The sequence below is a fragment of the Callorhinchus milii genome, unplaced genomic scaffold (genome assembly GCF_018977255.1).
Source record: "Callorhinchus milii isolate IMCB2004 unplaced genomic scaffold, IMCB_Cmil_1.0 Scaffold9, whole genome shotgun sequence".
NCBI lineage: Eukaryota > Metazoa > Chordata > Chondrichthyes > Chimaeriformes > Callorhinchidae > Callorhinchus > Callorhinchus milii.
Window position 1 is genome coordinate 5841918 of NW_024704750.1, and position 23679 is coordinate 5865596.

At 37.8% G+C, this 23679-nt stretch overlaps 2 protein-coding genes across 7 annotated transcripts; one reads left to right on the forward strand and one right to left on the reverse strand.

Annotated features, from left to right (window-relative positions):
• Positions 1–411: 411 nt before the first annotated feature.
• LOC103175317 (tumor necrosis factor alpha-induced protein 2-like) lies at positions 412–16679 on the forward strand. Of its 6 annotated transcripts, XR_006085298.1 has the most exons (14): positions 412–691; positions 1281–1499; positions 2720–3344; positions 5447–5561; positions 5965–6087; positions 6853–6953; positions 7452–7562; positions 9223–9349; positions 10104–10226; positions 11134–11286; positions 12355–12476; positions 13231–13411; positions 15901–16027; positions 16448–16679. XR_006085298.1 is itself a non-coding variant. In XM_007888293.2 (13 exons), exons 2-12 carry the CDS (start codon positions 1337–1339, stop codon positions 13385–13387), a joined length of 1920 nt encoding a protein of 639 aa, XP_007886484.2. In that variant the 5' UTR covers positions 412–691; positions 1281–1336; the 3' UTR covers positions 13388–13411; positions 15901–16187. The 6 variants fall into 6 exon arrangements, 5 of the variants coding, with proteins under 5 accessions (XP_007886484.2, XP_007886483.2, XP_007886482.2 ...); XM_007888293.2 differs by lacking the exon at positions 16448–16679 and having other exon boundaries at positions 15901–16187; XM_007888292.2 differs by lacking the exons at positions 15901–16027; positions 16448–16679 and adding an exon at positions 13753–13826.
• Positions 16680–18090: 1411 nt separating this feature from the next.
• Positions 18091–20876, reverse strand: LOC103175381 (exocyst complex component 3-like protein 2). Its single transcript, XM_042338110.1, has 5 exons — positions 20793–20876; positions 19581–19703; positions 19330–19476; positions 18804–18928; positions 18091–18273 (listed from the first exon to the last, which is right to left on the reverse strand). The coding sequence occupies exons 1-5, from the start codon at positions 20874–20876 to the stop codon at positions 18114–18116; spliced, it is 639 nt and encodes a 212-aa protein (XP_042194044.1). The 3' UTR covers positions 18091–18113.
• Between the last annotated feature and the right edge of the window lie 2803 nt (positions 20877–23679).

The window sequence follows — 23679 nt, forward strand, 5'->3', positions numbered from 1 at the left end:
GTAGAATTCTAACTCTCCCATGGTTATTTAATGCATTTTAAAAAAAATATTTTTGCCTAACGCTCAATTAGCTGCACAGTTTGCTTATCGGTAATGGAGCCAGTCCCAATTAATGTGAAATCTGCACTCTACTGTATCTGTATTCATCAATAAAATGACAGTTGTTGTTAGCAGCTTTGATGATCCACAGTAAATTCTGATTCACCAAATTTACCCAGGGTTTCGGACTAACTACCCACCCTGATTTGTGATACATATTGAAGACCCCCACCCTGCAGGTAAAAATGCATTGCACGTGAGGAGGTTATCACATTTACCGCATGTGAGATGATTAAAAAAAACTGATCTCTGTTCAGCTGCAAAGGAAAGATAAATTAACCCCAAATAGACGTTTTATGTGAATCTCTGGAAAGTTTTTGTGAAACTCTGGAAAGTCCCCGAATATGTAATGGAATCTGACTCTAATACACGTGATGAAATTATAGTATGTCCTAACTGGTTAGACTCCAGCTGTACCCCCAGCGCATTAATACTGAGCTGAAGCATAAATACTGCCCCACTTCAGAGGAAACGAGTGCAATTCGGAACTGAAAAATTAGCAACGTTAGAACAGTCATCGCAAGGCTGGGTTGGAACCTAATTCTCAGCACTCGTTCTCAATCAGGCATTGTGCTGGTTTGCTTGTTTTCCTGTATGTAGAAACTAGGTTTTTAAATAGATTTTCCTTAAAGCTGTTCTTTATTGATAGTGTCTCTCCCACACCCGTGTTATTCTACTGACGGATGCAAGTAATTTTACTCAAAGGTGGACTTAACCTTTTAACTCTTAAATTCGGAGAACGGGAGATTAGTTGTTTAATATTGTAAATGAAGACCGATTATTTAATATTGTAGATTAAAATATTTGAAACTAAATGTTCACAACTAAAACAATGTTCTGAAATGTTTCCCCCCCAAAAAAAAACAACCCCATAATATACGATATCAACACCTAGAGAAACAATGTAATGTAATTAACCATTAGTTTTCCTATATCAATGAAATCCCTGTAAGGTGCCATCTCGAATTGCTTCACTGCTAATTGTTAGATATATTTACAAATCTGTTTGCAAGGATATGTTTTAAGTTAAAACATCGCTCTTTCGTTACCCCACATATTGAACAGTGAAGAACACTGTACAATACTGTAGAAAAATGTTGAACAGCACAACAACTCAATTGACTGCAGCCTATCTTGGCCATTCTTAACATGCTTTAACGATGTGACATTTGCATTTGTAGCAGGTGAGCAATAACAATAACAGCCATATCTGAACACCACTGAAGACTCTTGAAGAATGGGCAACAGGCTGAGTACCAGGACACATAGGAAGGACATATCCAATTGTCTTCGACACATTTTGCATTGCATATGCCCTTGCATATTTTTAAACACAGAGAAGGAAGATCCACAAGGTGGCGTCCCACAAGGTGATGGAGTCCACATCCCTCTGAAGTCACGTAAGTTTTATCCTGAAAAATGTTTCAACCAATTCTCTCACAGAATTGGAACATGGAAGTGTAGGGCTACTGGTTCATTTGTGGAGTCCTGTAGCTCAGTGGTTAGAGCACTCGCTTTGCAAGTGAGAGACCTGAGTTCAATTCCAGGCAGAGGGCGAAACCTTGGGCAAGTTTCCTTACTCCACACAGAGCCTAATAATAATCCCTCCAAAACAAAAAAAATAATAAATTGGTCATTTTCAATCTACGATTGTTTGTGGGACATTGCTGTGCGCAATTGGCTGCCGCGTTCGCCCACAAATATACAGTCAATTCACTTTACAGTGTGTTCTGTGAAGCGCTTTGGGACATCCTCCTGACGTGAAAAGCGTTATATCAAATGCAAGGATTATTATTATTATATTATTATTGTGCAGGCAAGGTTTGAAAAAGAGTAATAGAGGAGAACAATCCAAAGAATAATGATGCCAACTTAGGTTCTAATAAACCTAGAGCGTATTAGGAAGAGGATACTTCCTAGGCGTCAGTTCGACCCCAATTATCCTTCCTCCCCCACATCCAGTCCCTCACCAGCACCGCCTTCCACCTCTGACGCATCACCTGTTTTATCACCTGACAAGCTTTTCCTGCCTATGAGTCTGACCAGTCACCTGTTTTACATTGGAGATTATTGGCCAAGACAGTGGCAGAAACTCCCTCCTCTTTTCAAATGTATTTATTTATTATTATTTATGCTGATCCATAGAAATAAATTGCCTATAAAATCTTATCCATTTATTTTACAATTCCATCAAATATATGCATTTTATTAAAAGCAGAAGGCTGGTTAAACTCCATCAGTGTCTCTGGGGTCCCCAAGTCTTGGCTCTTGTTACAGCTTTGATTCAAGAACTAAAAACTTTACCCCAGATTAGAAGGCAGGAGACCACGAGCAGAGACATATAACAATGGGGAGAAAAGTACAAAAATAATTTAACCTAATAATTTGTGCCTAAAGTCTCTGGGAATAGATAAGGAGAACACCATTCCAGGGAGAGAGTGCACACTTTATACCAAACAAATGGAAATGTCTGTATGCATATGGGACCATGTGTAGTTTAGTTTGGATATTTGTAAGAATAGTGATGGGTTTCTATGTATCAGACACTGGAATGACCAAGAAAACAATCTACTATAGTCTACAAAGTGCAATGATTCATATCAATCCATTTCTTTCGCAGCAGAACTGAAACCGAATATCAAGGAACTTATTAAAGTAGAAAAATACTCTGAAGCCTACGAACACCTCATCGAGTTAGAATCAAGGTGTTACAGTTCTGATGCCAAAGAGAAGGATGAAGATAAACTTAAAATGCAGCAGGAAGTTGAATCTTTGTACGAACTGCTTGACTCTGCAATTACCACAGTGTTAAAAAAATCCATGAGCATTTCCCAGGAAAAGCCTGACCTCCTGAAAATGGTAATTCAAGTCAGAAACCAGGAGGAGAAAATGGATCAGATCTACGTACAGAAAGACGTAGGAAAATCTGGAAGAAATCCACGAGGGTGGAAAAGCAAATGGCTGGAGATCCTACAAGAGTCTGTGGATGAAAGAATAGGTGAAATACCCAATGCTTCTAAAGCCAGCAGCTATTTAGAACAGCTTCTCAAACAGCTCAAGGAGGATGTGGACATTATTATGAAACACGTCAAACCATGTTATTCCAAAGAATATAATGTTTGCAAAATATATGCAGACTGCTATCAAAAAACTATTTCTTCCCAGTTCAAATTAATCATAGAGAATAGAGTAACAGAGAACGATGCTTATGTACTTCTGAGGTGGATTTATGGTCACTACCCAGGGTAAGTCACAGTGGTTCTGTGTGTAATGTAAACTTTAGTAAAGTTGTATTAAAGTAACTTTTAAGGGCAAGCAAATTGTATACGTTGCATCTAAAAAAAACTGAATACTGTGTAGAGTTATTGATTGCAAGTGAATCTGACAAGTGGTCTATTGCAAATGTTCCACCATCATAGTTTAGTCTGCAGTGAAAAATACCTACTGCATTTGGGTGGAGAGGGGAGGGCAGATGGGTAAATAGAATCGTATTTCAGTATGTGTTAATGTCTTCATTTTCACGAGACTTATGCTAAGAGAAAAATATTATGACTGTGAGCTATATTTTAACAAATGATTTGTTTTACTCTTTGAAGAAATTTGAATCAATGCAGCTTGTTACGGTCAAATAGAAATCTGTAGAGGAAAAACATAAGAAAGGTGGTGATTAAGGAAATTGGCAGTTGTGATGGTTCACAGAGAGTCCAACATGTTATACAATATGTCTTCTGGGCATTATCCTGAATTTATTCCCAAAGGAGAATGTTCCCCTTTCATTTCTGTTTATGAAGAAAAACGTTTGGATGGCAATCATGAAAAGTATTAAAGACTGCAAGTATGGCTGCAGTGCTAAAAGATTTTTTTTAAAACAACATTGTATTGCAAAATAATCTGGAAAAAATCTCCCTTGTTAAATCTTTGGTTCCCTTTCCAACGGTACTCAGCATTTTTGAATGCCAGATACATATAATTTGCGAACTAATGGAAAACTTGATTCAATCTTCTGACTCTGTTATAGTTTGATATTCCAAACCAAGAATAAGACATAATTTCCTGAACTTTGGATGAAATGTATGATTTTATATTCCCATAAGGTTGGCAATAGGTCATAAACATTTTGTAAAAAAATATATTTTTCTGGTCCTTTGAAAGAAGTGCCAATCAAATGGGAGTAGCAGACATTTTATCATAGTTTATGCTGTTTTCATGCGTTTTGCAGTTGGAAGCAAATTTCATCTTTTTTTTAAACAAGATTGTATTTCAAAATAATCTGGAAAAATATCCCCCTTGTTAAATCTTTGGTTCCCTTTCCAACTGTACTCAGCATTTTTAAAAGCCAGATACATATAATTTGTGAACTAATGGAAAACTTGATTCAATCTTCTGCCTCTGTTATAGCTTGTTCATCTTAAACTATGCAGTGTTTCTCTTCTAAGTGTTTGATTTTTAAGAGACTGATCTTTGTTTTCTTCCTTGCCCAAAGGCAGAACAACAACATGCATTTAGAAAGCACCATTCACACAGGGTTGAGTGCCAGAGCCACTAAGACCAATTATACTTCCCAAATTGTTAACATTAGATTATTCAGTACAGATCGAGGATCAACCTTGTGCTTAGTGCAAAGCCAAGTGGTTACTACTCATTCTGCCCACCAGAGAGGCTTGAGAAAAACTCTACGCTCGTCATCATCTCTAGCTTATTTGATCAACAATCCATATACTGTATTTACCTAAATTGGTTCAGTTCATGGCTCTTGCTTCAGATGGCCAAGACAAATTCAAATTGAGTCAACTTAGAAAGTTACTATCTCAGTCACCCTTTCTGTTAGTTGCATGATAAAAAGCTTTCTTGGCTGAGAACTGAGAAAACATCTCTCAAGCAACTTCACTGCCAGCACGGGAGACTTGTAATTGTTTGGCATAACGACAATTGTACAGTTTGACCCCATTATTGTGACATCTCTTCTCCAGCTTTCATTCTTGAGAACCCCCCACCCCCAGCTAGGGTGCAAACCTTGGTCTGGCCAGTACCTTGAAACAATCTTCTGACACAAAAGACGCTAATATAAATATTGTTTTTTGTTATTGTTGTTCACCCATCCTACTTATCAAGATAATTTGCCTCTAGCCTTTTATCATCTCAACCTTTTTTTAATCTGAGATCTGCCACATTATAATCCAGACCCTTGTAAAAGCTCGACTCTCCATTCTCTTCAGTTCATTCCCCCTAGATTGTCAACAAACATCTCCTAAGTGCTATACTCCATTCATGTCAACACTATAAAGTTTGCATTCGCTGGTTAAGAATAACGTATTTGCAAGTTATACATTAAACACCTTTTATTCAGACTGATGAGCCTTCTGACTGAAACTAATGATGAAGATCAGAAACTCTGGAACAATGACCTCTTGCCACAAGAGAAAATCAATAAATTGGAAACCGAATATATTTCAACTGTCAAGGTAAAGCCTTCATCAACTTTCTCATTTTAAAATAAAATTTCAATAGATTCATTGAGAAATTTGATTGCACTAATTTTATTGCCAATTTTATCATAAAAGTTCTCTCGCCACAGTATTTTGTGGGCGATGTTTTGCGGATGTTAATCTTGGTAACATTTCGTCCACAAAATAATCCCTTCAAAAATAAATGTGGTCACTCAATCCACGACTGTTTGTGGGACACTGCTGTGCCCAATTGGCTGCCGCGTTTCGCCCACAAAATATACAGTCAATCCACTTTACAGTATATCCTATGAAGCTCTTTGAGACATCTCACCGATGTGATTAGATGCTACATCAAATGCAAGGATTATTACTATCATTATTGGTAACACTGAATCTTTTCTTCATTTTTTTATTGTAGGCAAATTGTAAAATATATATGAAGAAAAGCCTCCAGGGGGAAGAGATGACCTGTACAAGTAAAGATGAGTGTTTGGTGCTTAATGATCGTTACCACAGTGATCTGCTTATTGATATAATCCAGGTATCTACATTTAATACATTTAGAAATGATGTTTAGCAAACTTTGTACAACACTCTTAGCACTACCAACACTCAAGATATCTTCCCAGCAACTGTGCAATGGAATTAATTGGCACAGTATTAAGTTTTTTTAAAATTTGAGTCATTCCTCAGTATCTACTATTGTGTGTGTGTGTATCTGACATGTCCATTCAATTTATGTGATGAAGACAATTTGGTTCCATGAGCCTTTCTTTGAAACATAAAACCCATTAATAATAATAATTTTATTTGACGTTATGTCTCAAAGCACTTCACGGCATTTCCTGTTAGGTGTACTGACTGTATACTTCTATACATAGCAACCAATTAACATACAGCAATATCCAGCAAACAGCCATGAAGTGAATGCTCAGTTTTAGTTTGTTGCTTTTTGAGTGGTATAATTTTTTAAAAAAACATTCAGCTGCGTAGACAGACACAGCCTCGGTTTGAATTCTAGCTAACTTTTTAAACTTAGTTTGGGAAATTATTATTAAGCCACCTTCAGGTAATGAAGGACTTGCTACCCAACCCTGATTTAAGATTTGTCAAAACAGCTGACCCTATCAAAGAGAGGAAATCCAGTCATGATGGCTTGTGCTAGAGTTAGTAAAGCTGCAAGTTCCATTTAAGAGTGCAAAAGGTAAAATAAACTCTTTCTTAACCTGTCCTACTGTCAAGGTACAGTATAATCCATCTTAGTCTTGCTTTACATCAGTTTGTTTGGTATTGTTTTATCCGCTAGAAAATCAATGGAGTAGCTGATGAAGCCTCAAAGGTGACTCACAAGCTTGGTGTCCAAGTAATGTGTACAATGCTGGATGAATTTATATGCTTCTTAGAAAGGTAAATAACATTCCGTGGGCAGTTTGTAAGTGTTTCTACTTTCAATCTGTTAGGTTGGCACCATTTCCTGCATGTGAAGGACTCAATCAGGTAGATCTTTTCTGTCTATAAGACTGCATTGGGTGCAATACCACACAGAGTTCTGAAGCTATATGTCCTCAGGCACAAATGTGGGCTGAAAATAGTCACTCAATGAAGAAGAAGAAAAAATGTAACTTTTTCTTACTTCCTTTATTTTATAGGTTTCGGAAGAAAACTTTCTGTTGGCATTGTCAGTAACAAAAATAAAATCAAGTCCGGGGGGAGGGGGGAGGGGAAGGGGAGAAGAATTCTATGGGTGCTCACAAAATAGACATCATGAGCTAAACCTTACTGATCTTGCTCACACTCAGAAACATTAAGCATGATTTTATATGACAGTTCCCCATTTCTTATCATTCAGCATCTTCTTCAGGAGTCACGTGGGCCTATTTGATTTGCATTTGCAATATTTTCTAGTTTCAGGGTATCAGTGAAACGCTTTGAAATTAAATATTGGAAGAAACAGAATTTGTCAAACAATTTCATCTGCACTACAATAACCATTGTTAACAGCTGTGAACGTTTCAGGTGAGTTTGCTGGGTGAGTGTTACTGTTGAGATGAAAGGCTATCTGTTCTGTGTGGTGAATTTCTGTCAAGGCAAGATGGAGAAAATGGTTATATGAGAAATATTCAGAGGCCTGCAGTTAAAATAAATCCTCAATTACTATACTGGAGCGTAGATGGATAGGCAGAATTTGAAGGGTGAGATGAAATGGGCTGAAGGGCCTTTTTGATCCAAACCAAGCTTATGAACTTTTGTGATGTCAATAAAAACACACTGTTTAATAAAACAATGATACCATAAAAGTCTGCTTTCAATTCAGAAGTTTTCTAAGAACTATATTGAAATGTGTTTTGACTGAATCTGAGAAACTTGAACTAACATTTATATTGATGACTTTTTTTATCCAAGTAGCCGAGGTGAAGTCTTATAATTGAGTATTCATAGATTAAGCACATGGACAGATATCTTTTAACTTTTATATATTTATTGCATAGAATCGTAGAATTATACAGCACAGAAGGAGGCCATTCAGCTCATCGTATCTGTGCCAGCTCTTTGAAAAGAGCTATACAATTTAATCCCACTCCCCTGCTCTCTCCCCATAGCCCTCAAACTTTTCCTCCCCAAATAACTATCTACTCTCTTAAAAGAAGTTATCGAATCAGCTTCCACCACCCTTTCAGACAATGCATTCCAGATCTGAACAACTCGCTGTGTAAGACAATTTCTACTCACCTCCCCTCTGTTTCTTTTAACAACTATTTTAAACCAGTGTCCTCGGATTACCGACCCTCCCGCTAGTGGAAATAATGTCTCCTATCGAATCTCCTCATAATTTTGAAAACTTCTATTAAGTCTCCTCTTAACCTTCTCTGCTCCAAGGAGAATAATCCTCACTTCTCTCGCCTCTCCTGATAACTGAAGTCCCTCATTCTTGGTACCATCCTGGTAAATCTCCTTTGCACCCTCTCCAATGCTTTGACATTCTTCCTAAAGTGTGGTGACTAGAACTGAACAAAGTACTCTAGCTGAGGCATAACCAGTGTTTTATAAAGGTTCATCATAACTTCATGACTTTTGCATTCTGTACCCCTATTTATAAAGCCTAGTATCCTGTATGCTTTTTTAACAGCTTTATCTACCTGTCCTACCACCTTCAAAGATTTACTCATATGAATGCCCAGGTCTCTCTGTTTCTTCTCCCTCTTTAAGATTGTACCATCTATGCCTCTCCTCATTCTTCCTCCCACTTCGCATTTCTCCACATTAAACTTCATCTGCCATGTGTCTGCCCATTTTACTAGTCTGCCTATGTCCGTTTGCAGTCTGTTACTATCCTTCTCACTGTTCACTACTTTTCCTAGATTAGTATCATCTGCAAATTTGGAAATTGTACTCCCTATACCCAAGTTCAGGTAATTTATATAGATCAAGAACAGCAGTGGTCCCAATACTGATCCCTGGGGGATACCACTGCACACTTTTCTCCAGTCAGCAAAACCACTGCTCTGTGTTTTCTGTCTCCCAGCCAGTTCTGTATCCATGCTGCCATTGTCCCTTTAATACCGTGGGCTTCTAATTTTATCAATCATTTGCATTTGCAGAATCATTATTTTAGGACTCTCTGTAGACTTGTGAGATAGATGCAATCAAATCTTTCACATTGTACGATTGACTTTAGAGTTTACCTCGATAAAGACGACAAGATCAAGAGTGGGTCTGTGAAACAGAATGCCCTGAAAATTCTGAATGATATTGAGAAGAAAATGAAGATGTTTTTGTCAATGTCACTATTTGTTAAAATAAAGGTATAGTAAGAACAAATCGCACTTTTTTTAAAAAAAATCCTAATTCTGCAGTGCATGTTTCTTACATTGTATTAAAATTTACTTACGTTAGGGTGACTTGTTGGGCAAATTTTCTTACTCTACACACACGCGCCTCTGTTTACCTAGCAGTAAGTAGGAGCCTGGTTTTCAGTCGATTGCTTTTCCGGGGGTTATAATCCCTTCAAAAATAAATGTGGTCACTCAATCCACGACTGTTTGTGGGACACTGCTGTGCTCAATTGGCTGCCGCATGTCACCCACACAATATTCAGTATATCGTGTGAAGTGCTTTGAGATGTCTTGAAGATGTGGATAAGGCACTATATCAAGTGCAAGGATTATTATAAAAATTGTTATTTTATGGATTGTGTGCTGTAGAGATGCTATATTAATGCTACCTGCTTTGTTCTGGATGAGTTGTGTAGTATTTTGCATGATCATTTTAACATTTTAGAGGGCTGGTGACGATACACCCACCAATATTTGTCTCCTTTGCTGCGCTTTTACCTTTTTGAATAGCCCATACGATTCAACCTTGAACTTTGTAACATTAAAGAGAGAACTAGCCTGACTTCTGAATCTTTTAACAAATCAATTCACTTCAAGCAGCACATAGAGTGTGTTGATGTTTGGGAGTAGATTTTGAAGCAAGGAGTTGCTTTGGATTTAAACAATATGGTGTATAGGTGTGCCTGCATCCAAAACATAGATTATGTCTTTACTTGTCCTTCAGGAGGACTGCAAAATGCTGGTGACATCACAGTGGTTCAAGTCTCAAAGCCCTATGAAGAACATCCTTAAAATAACAGAAGAGCATCTGAAAACATTACAGAAAATGGAAGGATCACATTTACAGGTACGTAACTTGTGTTATGAGTTAACCATTTACTCTTTTTCAGCTGATAGTTTATTTTTGTTTTTGGTTATTTCGTTTTGGTTTTAGCTGCTTGTCTGACACCTGCAGAAACACAGCTCCATGCACAAGAGTATCCAAACCACACTGAGAGTCCCACACTGTGTATACAACTTATGCATTGAAATTTCCCTGTGTATGAAATAAAATACACACTCTCTTCCTGGAGGGATACGATCCTGCTTAATTCCAGAGAGTATTAGGAACTAAGGTTTGGAGACCCCAGATTGTTTGATTTTCCCAAGTACTGTTACAAGCTAAAACCACATAATCTGTCATTGAGAGCCATGTCTGACAAGCTTCCCACTGCTTGTCCAACACCTACCTTACTAGTTAGGTAGAGTAACAGAAGTCAGGTGGAATGAATCCCTAACACCAGTGACCCTTCTGCCCTTTCAAATTCGGTCAAATTCAAAGCCAGACCAACTAGTCAGCAATCCAAATACAGTCAATTTAACATTTCAAAATAGTCAATCCACTTTATAGTATTTCCTGTGAAGCATTCTGAGATGTCTCAACGATGTAATAAGGTGCTATATCAAATGCAAAGATTAATGTTATTATTAAAACAGAAAGAATTTCAATCCACATTATCAGATGTGTTAGTCTGTGCTGTTAGATCACTGGTGGACCTAGCATGGATAAGGAAACCGTGGTGTGATTCGATGTCAAGCCTGGCTGAACCTGCACCAGGCTTAAATGGTTTGCCCATATCCTGTCCTACACAGAGAGTCCACACTAAACCCTAAACGCATCATGTTCTTTGCTCTTTGAGAACAATATTCTTTATTGAGGAGAAACATCTATTATTTTGTGCCTCTGTAATTTGCAATATTCTTTTTTTAAACAGGATGTGTTGGAACAAATCCATCACCAGCTCATTACAGAATATGTTTTGAGATTGATGAAGAAGAAATTAAAGGTCAAAACAGATGAGCAGAAAGAGCTGGCAGACAAAATGAAGAGCGATGCTGAGCAGCTGCAGAAGCTTTTTATGAAATATGTGAGTAAGACCAATTTCATTTTACACTGCTACCCTGAATAACTATTGCAGTGATTAATAATAATAATAATCCTTGCATTTGATATAGCACTTTTCACATCTTCTCGACGTCTCAAAGTCTTCACAGAATATGCTGTAAAGTGAATTGACCGTATATTTGTGGGTGAAACGCAGCAGCCAATTGCGCACAGCAGTGTCCCACAAACAGTCGTGGATTGAAAATGACCAATTTATTATTGTTTTTTTGTTTTGGAGGGATTATTATTAGGGGTGTGGAGTAAGTAAACTTGCCCAAGGTTTCGCCCTGCCTGGAATTGAACCCAGATGTCTCGCTTGCAAGGCGATTGCTCTAACCACTGAACTACCGGAATGATTATTCCATTCCGATTCATTTGGACCCCAAATATAAGTTTGGATGTTGCAAATGCAAAACCCAACAGGAACAGCCATAAAGCATTAAGATCATGAGTAAACATGAAATGGGAAATAGTCATTTAGCCCATCAAACCCATTCCTTGCATTCACCAGCTACTATTCACTCTCCTGTCTCCACACAAGTAATTTAATCTGCTGAGGAAAGGTTGCATAAACGTTTTAACCCAACTCTCTCCTTCTAAAAGTAACTCAATAAAAATTCCATAGTCTTATATCCCACCTTACAATAACAACTTGCATTTATGTAAGCACGCTGCATCCTGGATAGCTTCTCTAATAGTGGTGGAGCTTGATGCCGAGCTGGCGAGAGAGGGCAGGTAACCGTATGCACAGGTATGAACTGAAGACAGAGAAGGAGGAGGCAAGGTGGAGGGATGGGGGAAGAGAGATCCATGGTTTTGGGGCGTAGTATCCCCTACATTGTTCATCCTCGACCATTTTATTTTTAAGGTGTGGCACCTATGTTTGCTCTGTTTAAAGTTCATGTTGACTATTTTTTTCTACCTAATATATTACCTGTTCCAAATTATTCAATTAAAATAAATTAAACTTGATGTAGCCTCTTTTTCTTCCAGCTTCAATGATTTTGCAATAAACGTACAACACACAAAAAAATTGTTTTGCATTTAACAGGGGTTCCAAGCTGTGTGGTTAGATACTGCTCTCCCAAGTATAGCTGAAATCATCAGGCTCCAAGATGTCAATGCAATCAAGGTGGAAATCCGTGTACTTTTTAACAACTTCCCAGATATCAAGTAAGAAAAGTTTGAATAGTTCAGAAAGAAGAAGGCATTAGCACATTTGCATTCTTGCTTCTAAGTTTCAACAAATTTAGTCATTTGAAAATAATTATGCGGCTTTCACCGCATAATTATTTGTTATGACCAACAGGTCAACAAAGATAATAATCCTTGCATTTGATATAGCACCTTATGTCATCGAAATGTCTCAAAGCACTTCACAGAATTCACGTAGTGTAGTGACTGTGTATTTTTAGGCAAACCGGCTGCCAATTTGTGCAAAGCAATGTGCCACAAACACCCATGTATAACCAATCATATCTAAAGCATTGTTGTTGAGACACTGGGAGAAAGAAACTCCTTTTTTAAAAAATAATAATATAGGGTCTTCAACGTCCACCTGAGCAGGTCGACATGGCCTCAGTTGAATGTCTCTTACAAAAGATGGCACCTCTGAGAATGTTCCCCAGCACTCTATTGGAGTGTAAACATAAACTGGTAGTTTAAAGTCGCACAATCTTCTGACTCATTTGTAACAATGCAGAAACCCCCCAGCATTGCAGTGGCATGTTGGTAGTTGAGTTCATTCTTTACTTGTCAATTGCGCTGATCAACAGGAAGCATGTACCAATGTTGCATTTAACATTGGCTTATTGTTGTAAATCCAAATGTATTTTTCAGTGTTGGTTTATGAAGAATTTCTTTGCCCATCATTAATTACGACTTCTGTCTCTCTTTTCTCTCCCCCCACCCCCGCCACCGCACGCAGAAAATGCCATGTTAAAGATATCTTACACATCAAAAAGCTGAAGGATAAAGATATAAAAAATATTTGGCAAATTCTTCACATAACCGGGAACGACAGCAAAGATTCTTCTACAGCAAAGAAACTGTTTACAAAATCTACAATTTTGAAGGATGTTTAAGAATGCATTGTGTGGTGTACACATGTGAGTTTTCTAAGTCTTTAATACCTGTTAGTGGAAGATCTAGCTCCAAAATAATTTGAATATATATTTTTGAATACATTGAATTGATATGCTTTTTAGGAAATATATACATACATTGCAACCCTTATTTTCAATATGTTTTCATCACCAACTTAGATTCCTAAAAATAGCGAGCGCCAATTATTCTTTTTTAAAAAAGTCACAAATGGATTGAGTTCTGTTTCACAACTGCTGTTGGGTTAAACTTTTTTTTTGCTGCACAGAAACATTGCTTTATGGAATCACTAACAACAAATGCAATATAGAATATATTTGGGCCTAACCATTTTATTCTGCTGTAGCTAGGGGTGAGATGGGATGGATAATACCTGTCTCAAGACCCTCCTCTTCGACCGTGCCTTCGACCACTCTCCTACCCCTATCCCAACCATCAGCCCAGGTGCGGATCCCTGACTGTCCAGCGTCTTGCGACGTCCTCCTGATGTGAAAGGCGTTATGCAAATGTAATTTGTTGTTGTAGAAAAGAATGAGCCAAATGTCCTCCACTCATACAATCATTTCTAAAGGGAATCTGACCTTTGCAGATCCTGATTGGCAGAGATCTTTGCTGTCACACAAAGCCCACTCTAAATATACATTCATATATCTTTTTAACCATCGCACAGAGTAATAAATGGATATAAAAGCCACAGATAGTAATGTGAATTTATATTTTATAAAGCTTATGGGTAACTTGCTTATATAATACAATGATTTTTTATGCACAAATGTAGAATGCTCTAATGTCTATTTCTAATAAACCTTATTTTGATAATACTGTTATTGTCTAATACTGCATATTACTAATACAATATGGTTACATTTCATTCAAATCTAACAGGCAAAAGACAAATGCAGGTCTTCCTGATCTTTCAAAAGAAATTTAGGGTAGATAAAATGTGCCAAATGCATGCATCACGTATGGAACCAGGATAGCAGTGAATGATGCATAAAAAATTTCTCTCGAATCATCATTCGTTGAATAAAGCCTTTCTTGTTCAGGCATGCCAGTGCACATTCAACATCTCTTGCACTCATGGAAATCCAGCAGTGTTATGAAATGTGACCTTGCTCAAAAATATTGGAGCAACATCACCAAATAATACAGCACAGCATTACTCTTTACATTGAGAAGATATTTGGAAGATAGTAACTTGATACCATTTGGAGGCTTTAGAACAGATATCAATATAAAATATTAATCCTTGCATTTGATATAGCACCTTATCACATTATCAGAATGTCTCAAAGTGCTTCACTGGATACACTGTAAAATGGTGTGACTTTTTGTGGGCGAACATGGCAGCCAATTTCCACAAACATCAATGCCCCACAAACAACCATGATGCAAATGACCATTTCTTTTAAAATGGATGTGGGATGGGGGTTGTTGGCCAGGACATCAGTCAAAACTCTTCTCTTTTTCAATACTGCCATGGGATCTTTAACAACCATCAGGACCAGAAGACAGGATCCCAGTTTAATGCCTCATCCAAAGGAGGCCAACTCCAACAACACAACACACTCCATCAACACAACACATTCCATCAACAAGTTGCATTGGAGTGTCAACTTAGATATATGGGTTCCAAATCCCTCACATGAGGCTTGAACCCACAGCTTCCTGACTCAGAGGGGAGAGTGCTACTAACTTAGTTAGCCTGACACTTAGCTGACTCCCCCAAGAAGCAACAGGAGAAGAATTGAGAGCCAATATTAATATTAAAGTAAGACAGCAAAGCAACAATTCATGTAATAAATATAACAACAATTATACATATTGTGTCAACATTGCTAACTCAGAACAGCAAGTGGAATTTCACCACTGTTGACCAAATCAATACACACTGTAAAATTTTGTAAAAATATCTTCTTTAAACCAATTATACTCCTTTATTTATTACATAAATTGTTGCTCATATCATTTGCTTTTTCCTTCCAGAGTAGGGCAAATCATGTGGTGCTTTTGTTCCGGTTTGCCTGAACTCTATACTTCTTTACTATCACAGATGGCAGATGGAGGGATCAGAGCTGGCAGAGACTGACCCTTTGGCACAATTGATAATGATGTAGTTAACGCTGCCATAGAAACCACCTAGCTTTGGCTCATAGCCATTTCTACGGAAATGTAATTCGAGGAAAGTTCTGTATTGACTGATAATGTCTTCATGGGTTTGGCCACAGCATTAATAATAAAAGTAACAACCCTTACATTTGATAGCACCTTTCAAGTCAGGATACTGTCTCTAGGGGTTTGTGGGGCATTGTGGTATGCAAGTTGGCTGCTGCATGCACCTACATATACACAGTCATAACACTTGACACTAAAATCCTGTGAAATGCTTTGAGACACCCTCCCAATGTGAAACATGCTATATCACAGACTACATTGTAAAGAGGAGTGATTGTATTTTGTGGCAAATTGAAAAATTAATTAATATTATTTACAGAATTGATTTCCTAATACTATGAATCCAGACTTTCTACACCAGAGAGCCCCAGGTCTGTCATTGTGCCATGCAACTTCTGGAAAATGATGAAGTAGACAGCAGATGAATGGGAACACAGTCTCTATGTGTGAGTAGAAATCCTAACCAGGAATCTTAATTGCCATTTATATCTGAAAGCTCTCAACAGAAAAATACATTTTTACTTGATGCTTAATACATTCATGACTATTTCCTTGCTTATATCAGCATCTCTCGATTGGCTCTCAAGGTCGGTCTCAAGACCCTTCTCTTCGACCGTGCCTTAGGTCTCCCTCCCACCTCTCTACCTTCCCTCACCCCTACACCATCCCTCCCTCGTGCTTGGGCCCCGATATCTGTTCAGCACTTTGGGACGTCCTCCCAACGTGAAGGGCACTCTATAAATGTAATTTTGTTGTTGTTGCTGTTCACCATATAATCGATAAGTAGTAAATTAACAAAAGGTAAACTTTGGACTAAATAATATAAAGCATTACAAACGTTTATTGATTAAATATCTGATGTTTAGTGATTAAACATCTGATCTGCATAAAATTATGAAGGCGTTATCAGAACTGATGTTTGAATTGCTGCCATGAAGAAATGGCATGAGAGCAGCTAAAGCAGAAGCTGAAGGGAAATGGATCCACAAATGAAAGAGCACAAAACAAGAAGTAAACAAGCAGGAAGTTGTGGGTAAGAAGAATATGACTCACTGGATAAGTCAGAAGTGGAATAAGAATCGAAATACATCGCATTGACCAGGATTTCCAATAATCATCAAATTTTCTTTGCTTCTTTCCCAATTGTGACAATGTTGAAGCATACAAACGCACAGCATTGCAAAAGGGAGCCAAGGGATTTCATAGCACAAATCCACTGAATGGCAATTGTCCTTCACAACAACGTGCTGCCTCTTTTTCTTAGTTACTGACCAACTTCTGAGCAAGGTTGGAATTTCTCAAGTCATTTGTGGGACTTTCCACCCTTTTGTCTTGAACTATAAGTCCTGTGGAGTCCTGTAGCTCAGTGGTTAGAGCGCTCGCCTTGCAAGCGAGATACCTAGGTTCAATTCCAAGCAGGGCGAAACCTTGGGTAAGAAAAGTTGGGCAAGTTTCCTTACTCCACACACCTGATGATAACCCCTCAAAACAAAACAATAATAAATTGGTCATTTTCAATCCACGGCTGTTTGTGGGACACTGCTGTGCACAATTGACTGCCGTGTTTCACCCACAAATATACAGTCAATTCACTTTACAGTCTATTCTGTGAAGCACTTTGAGACGTCGCGAAGACGTGAAAAGCGCTATATCAAATGCAAGGATTATTATTATTATAAAATAATATAATGGTTGCCATTTGAAACAAACCATATCATCCACAATTTAATTCATTTTGGGGACAAGAAAATTTTGTTCATCTTTTGGCCGATCCATACCAGAAAACAACTAATAAACACAAAATTAATTACGGCAAGTGTCTGTCTCAACTCATCAGAGATATAATGATACCTTAAAAAGAAAGCACAATGCTTTCTTGGCATAGACAAGTTTTTCTGCAAATGAGATGTTAAATTGTCAGTTCTTGAGGAGATTAAATAATAATAATAATCCTTGCATTTGATATAGCACTTTTCACGTCTTCTAGACGTCCCAAAGCGCTTCACAGAATATACTGTAAAGTGAATTGACCGTATATTTGTGGGCGAACGCGGCAGCCAATTACGTACAGCAATGTCTCCAAATAGTCATGGATTGAAAATGACCGATTTATTATTGTTTTGTTTTTTTGGAGGGATTATTATTAGGCATGTAGAGTAAGGAAACTTGCCCAAGGTTTCGCCCTCTGCCTGGGATTGAACTCAGGTCTCTCGCTTGCAAAGCGAGTGCTCTAACCACTGAGCTACAGGACTTAAAGAACAAATGAGAGTATCCCAAAAGAGAAGGGCGTTTCTCTGATCAACATTCTGGCAGATAAAATTGATCATTTACTTCATACATGGCTGTTTATAGGACAAATTGGCTGCCACGTTCACTTACAAATTCAAAGACACTACACTTTACAGTAATATCCTGCAAAATATTTTGAGATATTTGGCCACATAAAGTGCTATATCAAATTCAAGGATTATTATCATTATTTATTACACACAATGCCCTGACTGCCTCAATAGTTATTATTCTAATTGCAGTTTATAAAATAGTGCATGAAGATTTAACCTTGATCCCATCGAATAAATTGTTGCAAGATGAACGGCCATTGTTATTCTTAATCGCATCTTTTATGGTACCCCGCAGGCACGATTTGGAGACGTTTCCTCTGATGTTCAGTAAAGCATAAATATGCTTCTTGCTAGAAAATACAAGTACAATAAATGTTATTTTAAAAGAAAGTCACTCACTTTTGGCAGGTTTCAATTCAATTTGGATAATATCGACAGAAACCAAAGAAGTTCTCCCCAGTGGTCATAAGGTAACCGAACAGGAAACATGGATCTAATTTCTGGCTCTTGTCTACCAGCACAGCATCACTGAGTTGGCACAAAGATGATAGAATAAAATCTCTTGAGCCAGATTGCCCTTTAGTTCAGAGATGAAGAAGCTCAGCAGCACTGGGCTGATTACCCTTTTCCTACTAAGCCAAACAAGCCCCAAGGTGATAGATAATAATGGGGTCTAATTTGTGGGTTTGGTTAATCATTCATCAGCAATTGTGTACAGAAGAGATCGCAGGTGGCTTGAATTATGTAATTAACAAGCAACGAAAAGGTTCCACAACCAGTCAATTGTATCAATATTAACAATTAGTTGCAAATACTGTAGTGATTCCAGACCGCCTGCAAACAATTGTTAACAAACATTCCTGCACCAGGTATCGCCTACCTTACATCTGGATATTTTAAAATGAGATCAGCAATCACCACCTTTAATGATTCAGGATCATCAATTTCAATGATTTCTGCTAAAAGCAAAATGACATCGTTTATCCAAGTGACTGTAGAGCTTTTCTGAAAAACATTTAAAATGAAGATTTCTGTCATAGTCGCTTAAATGATGCACATGTGAATGTGCTCTTAGACACATTTGCAAAATCAAAAGTTGCTAAATAAAACTACTTTATGTTAAAATGCATATTTGAAAACACACTTAAAGTAGATAATGGATTAAAGAACTCAGAGATTTGTCTCTTGGTTTTTGTCAATTTAGCTCCTGTAGATGAATTTATAATCTGCAATATTTATAACTCAAGTTTTGTCCTTGTTTCTTCTTTTCTAGGCTGCAGCCCAGAGGAAGCTTTGCATTGTTGAAGGCGACAGAAAAATAAAAGGAATAGAAAAATGTTAAAGATATTGTTTAGCTAATGCATATAAACATAAGAATTAAGGAGAATCAATTCTAAAATACATACTTGCACAAAATATGTTTTCAGTCGATCAGAATCTTTTTTCATTCTGCCAGCTAGGATTATCCTGTTATCATCTGAACACTTGGAGTTTCTGTAAAGGGCCTTTATAGATTCCTGGATGGTCCGAACATGAGCTCTATCTACCAAAGCCTGCAAATTAAACAATGCATACTGGTTTGCTGTCCAGAATGTTATACATGTTTCAGTTTAAAATCATGTAAAATGTATTTGGAAAAGGATCAGCCTTACTTTACCTGATTGATCCCTTGATCCTTCTCGGGTCTCAATTTGAAATAAGAAGTTAGAGACTCCAACACTGAATCGATGTACCTTTCAGTGAACCATTCATTACTTTTTAAATAATTTTTTAACTGGACCTGCACAACAAAAGACAATGTTATTGAATATCAACTGCAGTAAAGCAGTTTGTGATGCTAAAACCTGTCAAGTTGACACTCAGCTGATTATTAAATACATGCAGGGCTTTTTGGTTACTGATTCCAATGTATTGTTTTTAATCAGGCCTGTAAGTCAGAGTTAAGTCAAATAGAAAATAATATAATCCTTGCAATTGCATCTTTCGCATCAGGAGGACATCTCATACAGCTTCATAGTGGATTGACTATTTTACTGTAAAGAGTGATGACTGTGTATTTTTAAGCAAAAATAGTTTATTTTTCTCCTTGCATGTTTTTCGCCCACAAATATACAGTCAATTTACTTTACAGTCTATTCTGTGAGGCTCTTTAAGACGTCTAGAAGATGTGAAAAGCGCTATATCAAATGCAAGGATTATTATTATTAAAGTTGATGACGAGGTTCACATTTCATTTCACAATTGTGACAGGGAAATACTTGTTTAAGAAAACATTTAAGTTGGATTTTTAAGTGATTTCTAAAATCAATAAAGAACAGCCACAAAGAATGAGTTAAAGAACTCAATAATTTTCAGTGAGAAGCTGGAAGAAGACGCTAATCCACAGCACCCTCTGGAGGCTCAGAGAATTGGTTGCACTGTCATCTCTGAATCAGAAGGTCTGGGGTTCAAAATACAATTATCAAGCTTCACATTGGGACTTTGAACTCACAATCTAAGCTGATATTTCAATACAATGCTGGGGGCGCACTGGATGGTTGGAGATTTTTTTCTATTCAAAATGAGAAGAGAGTTTCTCCCAGAGTCCTGACCAACAAACCCCCAGATAAAATTGGTCATTTGCTTCTTGGCTGTTTGTGGAACATTGCTATGTGCTAAAATGGTTGCCGCGTTGCCCTACAAAATGCACAGTCATAACATCTTACAGTAAATCCTGTGAAGTATGATGAGATGTCCACCGAATTTAAAAGGCAGTAAAACAAATGCAAGGATTATTAATGTCATTACACTATTGGGGAAGGGATTTTAAAATACACAGGATATTATAAGACATATCAGTTTGCTTATGAAACAAGTGAGTGTACTGTACCGTGATTTTATAAAAAAGCTCCTCCAACAATTTATCACAACTTTTGTTTTCTGCTTTCTTGAGCAATCCCAAATGATTACTCATATCTTCGGCATTGTTGTGTGTTAATTCAGTGAAACATTCTCTGGTCACGAAAAAAATAATCTCATTATCAACCCAGTTGACTCAATTTTTTTTGCATTAATAAAGATTTGGTAGCTAATGGCACAACCACACTGAGAACTTCAGTTCTGTCTTACTGATCCCAACATGCACATTAGTTAAGAATTTCAGGTATCCTTCCACTGAGGTATTGAGAGGTTACTGTTCTTCAAATGAAACCTTTGTCATCTTAGCACTCTCGCCTCTGAGTCAGAAGGTTGTGGGTTCAAGCCCGACATCGGGACTTGAACTTGCATAGTCTAAGCTGACACTCCGATTCAGAGTTGGGGGTGTTACGTATTGTTGGAGGTGCTGTCTTTTAGATAAGACATTAAGATGATTTCCCGTCTGCCTGTTCAGGTGGATATTAAAGTTCCATGGCACGATTAGAAAAAATAAGGGAGTTTCTCCCGGTGTCCTAGCCAACAAACCCCCAAATACAATTGGTCATTCATTCCAATGGCTGTTTGTTGGACATTGCTCTGTGCAAACTTTAGGCCAGTCCACATTGCTTTTCATCTTGTTGTCATTCAGATCTCAGTATTTCAGTGTCAATTTGGAAAATACTAGCTTAACTCAACTTTGACATTTATGGATAGTCTCGTGCTGTTGATTTGTGCTTCCACTAGAAATTGAGTCATACAGAAGACCAGACCACATGACCAACAGAGAAGCAAAACTTTCATCTCAACTTGGACTGGATCTGAATCTTGTTCCCAGGGGTGAAAAGACAAAGTCCTGACTGTGCCCACCACAAACCCCCCACCCCCCCATCCAGCCCCGCAACATTATTATCATTTGAGAAAACACTTACCTGAGACACGTGCAGCCATTCACAATCTCGTTTGATTTGCCGGACTCAATACAGTTTATGTATCTTGACAGAATAAATAAATTGTAACATATCAATTTTAGATGGAATCATTTATAAAACAATGTTATGCTACAGCAAAACAGTTGTTCCAGATGGTGAATATTTTTCAGATGGAGCACAGTCTCTGTGGACATTTGAAAGGGAGGGAGATTTGGGAATGTGTAAACCTCTGGGCCTCACACTCTTCCCCCTCCTAACTTGATTTTAGTTAAAGATATAATAATTCTTGCATTTTGATATAGCGCATTATCACGTCTTCGAGACATCTCAAAGCGCTTCACAGAATATACTGTGAAGTGAATTGACTGTATATTTTGTGGGAGAAATGCTGCAGCCAATTGCACACAGCAGTGTCCCACAAACAGTTGTGGATTGAAGTGACTGATTTTTTTTCAAGGAATTATTACCCCTGGAAAAACCGTCCGCCAATCGACTAACAACCGGGTTCATACTTACTGCTAGGTAAACAGAGGCATGTGGAGTAAGGAAACTTGCCCAACATTTTGCCCTACTGGGAATCAAACCCAGGTTTCTCATTTGTGAGGTGAGTGCTCTAACCACTGAGCTACAGGACTCTACCATGTAGATCTGTGTAAGTAGTGCATATTTACCATATCGGCAAGCTGCAGTTTATCAATCTCATTAACATATAGAAATTATGTGAAAGCGTATTTTCAGAGGCATTTTCAATAACAATGTATTTACCTTGGAGTGAAGTCAATGAGTTCATTGGTGCAGATCTGTTGAACATCTAGACTTAGATTTTCATTAATCTCTTTAGCGCTGTCTATGAAATTGTTTACTTTCTAAAAATACAATACAAAGGACTTTGTGAAAGTCAGACATTTTTTGCTTGAGTCTTTCCTTTAAACAGTTGCTTGAGAGTAATGTCAATTATGTCACGTGGATTATATTACTATTTAAGACTGGGTAGAAAATTATAGCCGTCAGAGGGCAAATCCACTTGAATAAGAATTTGAATAACTAAGACGATATCTAGCATCTCAATTACTCAAAAAGTTTCTGTAAGTTTTGTGTATTGTCATCCAGCAGTCTAGGTGCTTTGCTTTCTTCCCGATGTGAAAGGCACTTTACAAATGTAATTTTGTTATTGTTGTTGAAGAGCTAAGAATTATCCTTCATTTATAGTAATTTGAATAAAACTCAAAGGATCGAGTTCAAAATTCTCATCCTCACCTTCAAGGCCCACTATGGCCTTGCCCCCTCCTACCTGCTAACCCCTTATTAACTTGTCCACTCCCTCACTCTGCTCCAGTCTGCTCCACGTCCCCCGCCCGGCCCCCACCATTGGCGGGTGGGCCTTCAGCCTCTCTACCCACACCATCTGGAACTTCATCCCACAGTCCCTTTCCCTCGCTCCCTCCCTTGCCTCCTTCAAGGCACGCTTCAAGACCTTCCTCTTCAACAGTACCTCCTACTCTTTCTGCCCTCCATCCTCCCTAATTCCCAGCTCTCCCCCACCCATCTTGCAACCCCCTGCTCGAGTCCTAACCCATAATCCCTGACTGTTCAGTACCTTGGGATGTCCTCCTGACATGGAAGGCGCTCTACAAATGTAATATTGTATTGAATTTAAGATTTTTATAAAATAAATTTTTATAAATCTTAGTGTCACACACAAACTTGTTCCAAACGTGATACCAATTTAATCCTTACACTGATATGCAAAGCAAATTCTAGTTTATTATTCTGAGCTCCAAAATTTCTTGGATTTGAGATTGTAGGGACAAAAAGCTAACCATTGCAGTGATATATGTGAGACCTTCATGAATGTTTCAAGTTGATTTTTTTTTGCTGTTTTAAAAATGACATTCCCAAATGTTGTACAGGCTTTAGGGCTGGTCTTAATGC